This window comes from Montipora capricornis, chromosome 7 (assembly GCF_036669925.1).
Source record: "Montipora capricornis isolate CH-2021 chromosome 7, ASM3666992v2, whole genome shotgun sequence".
Taxonomy (NCBI): Eukaryota; Metazoa; Cnidaria; class Anthozoa; order Scleractinia; family Acroporidae; genus Montipora; species Montipora capricornis.
In genome coordinates this window covers 34,373,490-34,382,073 of record NC_090889.1, presented here as the reverse complement: position 1 = coordinate 34,382,073, position 8,584 = coordinate 34,373,490, and the positions used below count along the sequence as shown (strand labels likewise).

Below are 8,584 nucleotides of genomic sequence, written 5' to 3'. Positions count from 1 at the left end.
GAACTTTAAATCAGTCGAAACTTGATTCTACACTTCCGTTCAGCATTTTCTGCACTTCCAACCATATCAAACCACCTTTTTTTAAATTAAACTCCCCCGAATCTTGATTCAACAAAAAGCTGAATGCCTAATGAACAAACGCTTAAACCTCTTAAACGGGCATTTGGAGAAACACGTGGGTGAAAGTTTGTAGCGCCTCGCAAGAACTAGAAGCGGGCTTTTTTAAATAGATGTACTCCATGCATGCAGTGAATTTGTTTTAATAAAGTCACCAGCATTTATATTATAAAAACTTGCAAAAGTGCGCGAAAATGTGCTCAAAAAACGCAAAAGGAATTATGTTTTGAAAGATACAATCTTCATTGAAAAACACTAGAAAATTGGTAATTTTATTTAGATGACCAAAAACTTAATACTATGTAAAAAAAAATCATTGTCTCCAAGCAAAATAGCGAGGGACAAAATCTACAAATCTATAAGTTTACAAATCTACAAAAATAGGCCTAGTAATCTGGTCAGCGGTCATCGTCGCTAATGGCCCCGTTTTCTTAGATATTTATTTGATATTTAGGGCACTAACTAGTTTACTATACCATGCCCTTCTCTATTCAGTTTTCTATTTTCTATTTAATATTTGTAATAGTAAGTGTTGTACTACTGTATGGAGGAAACAAAATAAAATAAGTAAAGTCATCCAGTAACGCGTAAAACATTACCGCCATGAGATGTGATTAAAAGACACGCTTGTTGAGTCACCTACAGTGCTCTCCAGTCCACCTCATGATCTGTTTCTGATACTCTGTTGTGAGTTTTAAATACTGTATCTAAAAGCCTGATCCTTTCATGTTTCAACAGCGATGTACTTTGAGATCTTAACTGGCGAAGTCACAATTAAAGGTATAAGGACTCTTAACTACGTGCCGCTTCATCTCTTTTAGAGAGACGACGTTCATTTATCATCTATTTTGCGACTGTTTACATGGCAAGAAAAAAAATCCTGCATTTGGAAGATGCCAGAAACTACTTTTCACGTGGCTTACACGCAACGATTTCGGTCTGGGTAAGGGTTTGTAATTGAAGTAGATTGAAGCTCGTTCTTCCACCGCCGTACTTGTCTTTACCCTTTTCAACAGGATTTCACGGATTGAAAGTGGTTTAAGTTACAAGGCGGTAGGATGTTCCTATCTCCCAGCTAGGAAGATGTTATCACTAGAATCATCCTTACGTACAGGCCAAATACAAGTTTTTTCCTACAAACTGAATTGGAAATCAAATAGCTCGAAGTTGAGCCATCTACTACCACTCTCCATGTAAACACTCCCAAAATGTATATCAATCAATTGCACTTTTTATGCAGTTAAAAACAGCACTACCTTTTCACACATATTTGCATCTTCTTAAACACTAAGTTTGTGCAATCTATTGAAAAATAAAATCGCTTTAAGAAAAGTATTTTAAGGCATTACCTTCTGGGTGTATCGATCATTACCCAGAAAACTCTATTTTTAAGAACAATTCATCGTCTTTCACAAATCGAGGACCAAAGAACTCCTCGATGAGAACGAATTTTTCATAGCCATAACCGGTAGGGCAAATGGTTTCATCAGGCTGTTGGAAGGCAGGCGAGTTGGGATTTGCTTGTATGATCCGACTGATGTCGCCAAGGGGTCTGGAATCACTCTGATCTAGGATGGTAAGAGTGATTTTCCCAGCAAAGGGCCAAACTTGGAGATTATCGTAGTCTCCTCTTATCAAATGAATGAACACTGCCACATGTCTGCCTGTTCCACTGCCTACTCCCTTAGGGTGAATTCTTACGCCAAGCAGCTTTTCCTGGTGATCATTGTACACTGCATCTGTAAAGATTGGTGTTTCGTTTTCGCGATGTTGATCAACCTCGGTTATTTTGAAAGTGAATGATGGGTTGCGTGCATTATTCTTTTTTCGAGCCTTCTTACGCTTTGACCTGCAACATGATCATTTTTTGATATTAATAAAAAGTCCCTCACTTCAAGATTTTTTGGTCATGTGTTCCTCAGGTATTCAATTAGATGAACGATGATTTTGATAAGCCTCCCCTTGAATTGTTCCCAGCCCTAACCTCAGCGTCACTTGCGGACTGTTTGGGAATATAGACAATTACGCAGTCGAAACGGCCGTGATACTTTATCGAGTATTTAAAGGTTTTTCAGTTTTTATATAATTAGCAAATTATTTGAACCCAGCGATCAATCATATCAATACTTGATGAAGCAAGATCGTCCGGGTCAGTGTGGCCCTGAGAAGCTGTTGTTGGTGACATTGACTGGCATTGACATTGTTGGTGAAAATGACTGACGTTTCGACAACCCGAGCGGAAGTCATCTTCATCTTCGGAGTCAAGTGATTTGTGTAGATTCAGTGGATCGTATAAGCTGTGACCGGATTGTTCAGTATAAAAATGACCTCATAGGTCCGTCTAGTCAGTGATCTTGTTGCATGTGGCTGCGTCTCGGTCCATAGAAGCTCTGTCGTTGTCTGACTGTTGTGTTAGTTTCGTCTATAAGTCGTTTGTATAATGCTGGTAGTAGTTGGCAACGGCTGAGTGGTCTTTGTCAGCTTTGTTAACCAGTTCTCTAGTGTGAATCGTTGGTGGTATTTTGCACAGTGGGTGATGCAACTAGCGGAGTCCCAGTCAATTTCGCGGTTCGTCAGTAAGTGGTGTTCAGCAGTGTTCTTGTCGACGTCACAGTGTTTAGTCGCGTTATGGGGACATTTGCTCAAGTCAGGGCGTCGAAACGACAGACAATGTCCTCAACAACACCGAGCGATCTTGCCTCATTCAGTTTTGCTCTTATTTGTTGTTAAAGTTCTAAAAAGAAACCAAAACCATGCAATCAAGGCTCGAAGATTACAGTTGCATTGAAAGCCTCGGACCATTTCAAAGGGATTTTAAAACATGAAACACATATAATATCAAATTTGCTCAGCCAAAGTGGCGTAAGTAGTGAAAATAGGAATTAAAAGAAAGGACGACGAATGTATCACTAATGATACACAATTTAAACGCCTCCAATGATCAATAAAAGGACACTGAGACAGCAAATAAAGGAATTCACTTGTTGAACAAATATACTGGGCAAAATGTTCACATTTCCATTTTCACGGTGCTTCGTATCTATATTCTTCTCAGGATCATATGGCCAGAAATTGTTAATAAATAATGGTAACAGGACTGAGTGGAGTCCAATTCGGTCTGTAATCATACGAGTGATTAACAAAATCGGACGGCCGCGTAGCGGGAGTCCGATTTTTTTAAACGCGAGTATGATTACAGACCGAATTGGACGACACGAAGTCCTGTTACCAATTAGTCCTAACAATTACAATTTCCGAGAAAACAAATGCATTCCTTTTTATTTGTCTAATGTTACAAAATCATCTATTTTGGAAAATCCCCATTTTGGTAGGGTAAGTGGTTGTTGCTATGGTTATTGTGATAAATTCTGTGATTGGTGGATTAAGCTGAGTGCACTTAATATGATTTGCTGTTGTAACTGTCCGATTACAGGGAACTGTCCGATTTCACTGTCCGATTACAACCCTACACAATTAGTGAAAAATAAAGAAGCTAATGTACTAATCAAATTTAAGAAAATTGTAATGGTTACGATTATGTGAAAAATGGACAGTCATAAACCTGTTTTCCGTTTAATGAAATCATTATTGAATTGTTATTATTATTATTATGATTGTTGTTGTCCATAAGGTTCGCTTAGGTAAAAGATATGCTATTTACAAGGTAATTTTTGTAAAATTAAAATGTTAAAACCAAACGTTTTCGGCTGTTTGCCATCATCAGGGTTACCTTGTAAATAGCATATATCATCATCATTATCATTATCATTATCATTATCATTATCATTATTACCATTATCATTATCATAATAATTATAATTATCATAAGCGTTCGAATTCCCCTAAAGATAAAGTCACTTTATTTAACGTCGGTAGTTCCTTCAGCTACGAGGCTGGTATTAATGGAAGCCGACGGTGCGCCCTTTACCCCCCCTCCCTCTGTCAATGCTCCATTTTAAGGGGAATTAAAGCTATAGCTACACGGATCAGAGGAAAGTCGGAACAGACGTTGAAGTCACCGAGGATCGAACCGGGGACCTCTCACTCCAAAAGCCGCGCACTAGCCATCCAAGCCACGACTGCTCCTAAGAATTCACGCAGTCCCAAGTAAGGTCAAGTAATGCAGCTTTCTGTAATACCTCAATGCTTACTGTCACCCCAATCCTGTCTAAAAACATTGCCAAATTGTCAGTCATCATTCTGAGGGCACCAACCACCACTGGCACCACATACACTCCAACATTCCACAACCGGCCAAACTCCCTTCCCAGATTCTGTATTTTTCGTTGTCCCTCCTCATTTCCCTTGATACGAGTATCCAAGAGCACAGAAGTGTCTATAATTAATTAAGCATCATTTTCCATTTACATAACACAACCAGGCGATGTGCCACTTGCCTCGTAAGCTGCTGATTCCATTGCTTTATCACCTCTGCTCCGCAGCGATGCTCTGTGGGATTTTCCACGTTCCCCACAGAAGACACTAAATTGAGTTCGGCTGGCTGGACACCTGAAAGTAGAACTGGCATCTGTGATGCTGCATATCCGTCACATCGTTCCTGCACAGGAAAGCATGTCACATCGCGTTGTCCCACTCCCGCAGCTGTCCCATACGGGCGACCGCTGTGAAATAAAATCAAACGCTCCTGTCAGCCAGATCATGGATCAATTGGATAAGAATTATGTAAGGTTCCTAAGAACTACTTCATGGTATTACGTAAGTATGCACCTTCGCTTTTCTGCGATATTGTCCCACGCGCGCTGAAACGATCGCCGAGTTATGTGCGCGCCCACGAGCACATAGTCGTTCCTATTTGCTTTGAAGAAACATGGCGTCTGGAGAGAAGTCTTCAGTAGAATACTTGTCCAAAATTATTTTTTCCAGTTACAGTGAAGAGACAGCAATACTTTTGTTTTCGAATGCTATAGTCAAACATGTACAGGCATTAATTTTACAAGACTTTGAATTACTGTAAACTGCCAAAGACATCTATCTGCAGTTACTAGTGCAACATTAATTATTCCTTCTTCTGACAATACCAATACTTAATCAAGAGAAAAGGTTATGAGAATTCATAAAATGATGGCTATCGGGACGTTTTGATCATCAGCAAATTCTCCCAACTAATGGCATATGAGAATGAATGGAGATCAGTCAGGAGAATTTGCACGTGGATACTGAGGCTCGAGGAGTTCAATACGATCAAAACGTACAATATTGTACAAGTTTGTCTCAAAACCTTTACAAATTATTTCAAGCAGAAATCATTGCGCAAAGGGACATAAATTACTTCATATTGTGAATTGACTCGGCAGCAGTTTTTTAAATCAAAGTTTTACATTTTCTGACATGTAAATAGTCTACAATAATTCGACTATTTTTAAAGTTGTGAAATGAGCTTGCACCCTTACTGTTGTTTTATATGGTAGTGGCAAATTCTCCATTTCTTTTTCATGTTTTCAATGAAGCAAGTGGAGTTCAGTTAGCATTTTTAAATTATTGGTATGTTTTAGGGACATTTTGCAGGTTCCGTTGTGGGTGGTGCCGAAAAAATGGACTATTGGCAGCCCGCTTGCCATCTGGCCTGGGTTGCTCGAAGCATTCTTAGCGCCAACCAGCGTCAAATACCATGGAAACCTATAGATTGACGGTGATACATCCTAGTCAACGGTTAGCGCTAACCAGGCTTTGAGCAACCGGTCCCTGATGCAGAACTAAAGGATGGTGTGCTCTGAGTAGGAGATTGACCATCGGGGTAATTAGCCAGATATCTGTGAGCATGTCGTGTTATTTACTTAACTAAATGACATTGCGTTTGTCCCAGTCCTTGTAAAAGGTAAACAAAAGAATTATACGTAAAGGATCGTGTGCTCTGAGTAGGAGATTGACCATCGGGGGAATTAGTTGGATATCTGTGAGCATGTCGTGCTATTTACTTAACTAAATGACATTGTGTTTGTCCCAGTTATTGGAAATGGTAAACAAAAGAATTTTACATAAACCTGTACAATACACATTTCTGCCATCAAATGTCGACTGCGAACGAACTCTCTAAACTTAGGCCATTTGGAAGTTTACCGTAAATCCTCCATTAACCCCTCCCTCCCCCCTCCCCCTGGGGACAACTTATTTATTTCAAGCACATTTGAGGGGGGCTTCATAGAGTTAATAGAGGGGGGAGGAGGGCATAACAGAGGATTTACGATAAAGCCTTTGCGAGTAAGTAAACAAACCGAAATAGGGAAGTTCAGTCAATTTGTCACATTAAATAGCTTGATCGTGAAGAGTTCTCGGAAACAATAAAGATGCTTTCGTGATTTCTTCAAATAGGAAAATAGCCTGTCTAAAATGGGATGTAGGTCCTAACAAAGTTGCAAAAACATGAATAATACAATATATAAAGTTGCTCCATTATAGAGCCGTTTTTTAAAGAATGAATCGTTAGTTGACACACATGTATGCGTTTACTTAGCTAACAGTTGACTGGCGAACTTGTGAAAGTTGAAAACTTGCATTGAACTACTCCAATAATAACTGGGACATCCTGTGGACAATATATTTTACTGATGCATCCCAAACCTCTTAAAACGATGCAAGCTAACCTGCGGTACCAAATCAAATCCACAACGCAAGTCGGGTGAACTAATGTGTATTTTGTCAAAAAAATGTATCACTTTTCGCGACAAGTGATTCTAATTTAGGGAGGTAAATTTCGTCGACATTCTCAAGAATCAACGGCCGAGCAACGTTCAATCAACAGCGATATTTCGCGTGACGTCACCTGTTTTAATAATGTTTATTTGGCTGTTCTGAATATCAAGTTAAAGAGATTAAACGTCATGAAAATGCTAATTGCCATTGTTCCCATCTTCCCAGCTGACACCGGCAATTCCGTAATCTTTGAAGGCAGAGCGTTATCGGCAACGAAAACCAACTTCAATAATAATAAATCGAAAATACTGGGAGGCTAGAATTAATCTGTGTTATCTGCTTGCCCTTTCTTGTTTTGAATCCTGCCACTTTGGCGCAAGTCCTTTCTAGGTTTTGCTTGCATGCAACTCGAGCTCGTCAGTCGGCTATCTGCATTCATCGTAGCAATTTCTTAATTTTGGGAGTTTTCTTGTTAGCTGAGCACACACCCCGAAGCCGCCAACACACGAGCCAACATTCAGTTTATGTTTTAGAATCTTTTAAAATGTTTGTCACGTATTTCGCTTTCGTTTGGGTAAGTTCTTTTTTTGTTCCTTTTTCATTGGCTGTGCTACCTCCAAACTTTACTTCAACGGCGACTGAAGTTTTCTAGCAAAATCAGGTGATCGGAAAACAGTATTCGAAGACTTCAAAATAGACTGCCTTTTGAATTCATTTGCTGTGAATCCAGAAAGGAAAGTTGGAAAATCAGTCCGCAAAAAAGAGGCTAAACTGAGTGTTAAGCTTTCACCCATTTTGGAAAATGCGTTATCACGATTGAGTACAAAATTCCACCCCTCGTCACATCAAATCATGAAACCTCGACTTAGTTTGCGTGTCCATACTGTGTAGCGTCGATCATCTTTTCGTAGCCAGCTCGTGTAACAGAAACGGGGAGTGAATTAAACATGTCACTCTCTGAATTAAAGTACCGTTTCTCTTTCCTATCACAGTAGAATACTCCCCATGCCATCATAGTTAATAGATAGCTATGATGCCATTGTTAATATGAGCAAGATAAAATAAAATCCGGTAGAGTGTAAGCCAGAGGTCATCGGACGATCGAAACTGACTTTACCCAATCGAGCTTCACTTATCAATTTGTCGAGAACGACTGAAAATCGACTGAGAAATACTAAGCTGCAGAAACCTACAGTCTTATTCAAAATAAAATGAAAAAATAGTATCCCCTCCCCCGAAAACCAATGATGAATCAGCGTGCAAGTTGAAGACCGCCATTTCTGAAATTTAGGGAGGGGTGGTCCGAGTCATTTTCCATTTGAAATGCCAAGATTGTAGATCTCTCTGCTGTGGAAAAACAAATGAGACCATTTAGGGTCACCTAGAATTACATTTACTAATTGAAGTATAAAGCAATCTACTATTTCGTGTTAATTAACGAAATATCCGAATGGAATTTTTTCAGTAAGAAATGAATCATTGCTATCAACATTTGAGAAATCAAGGATAACCATAAGTTACGTCATCCATTTTCTATTTGTCACAGTCTGAAACGGGGGCGGTCGACCACCAGTTCAGTTCAAATTGAGGCCGTCATCGCAGAAAGGTTTCGTCTGGTTTTTGTTCATTCAACAGAAACTCCAAGCATTTAGCTTTAAACATGCATCACCCAAAAACTGGTAATAATAGAACAGAAAATCGATTACAAGACATTCAAAAAAGCTCGACCGCATGTGGTGACTGGTGAGCGTGAAATCGATTGAAATGCTCCAAAACTACAATAATATTAAAAGAAAGAGAAACATACATCTTTCTG

The 8,584-nt window shown here is 39.3% G+C and overlaps 1 protein-coding gene across 1 annotated transcript in view; it reads right to left on the bottom strand.

Moving 5' to 3' along the window:
* Positions 1-256: 256 nt before the first annotated feature.
* Positions 257-8,584, bottom strand: part of LOC138057864 (TNF receptor-associated factor 6-like) — an 11,077-nt gene continuing 2,749 nt past the window's right edge. Inside the window, exons 2-3 of the mRNA XM_068903773.1 lie at positions 4,515-4,739; positions 257-1,966 (exon numbers count right to left, since the gene is read on the bottom strand). Of these exons, the coding sequence (XP_068759874.1) occupies positions 1,486-1,966; positions 4,515-4,739 (706 nt within the window). The 3' untranslated portion in view covers positions 257-1,485. The remainder of the gene's footprint in view (positions 1,967-4,514; positions 4,740-8,584) is intronic.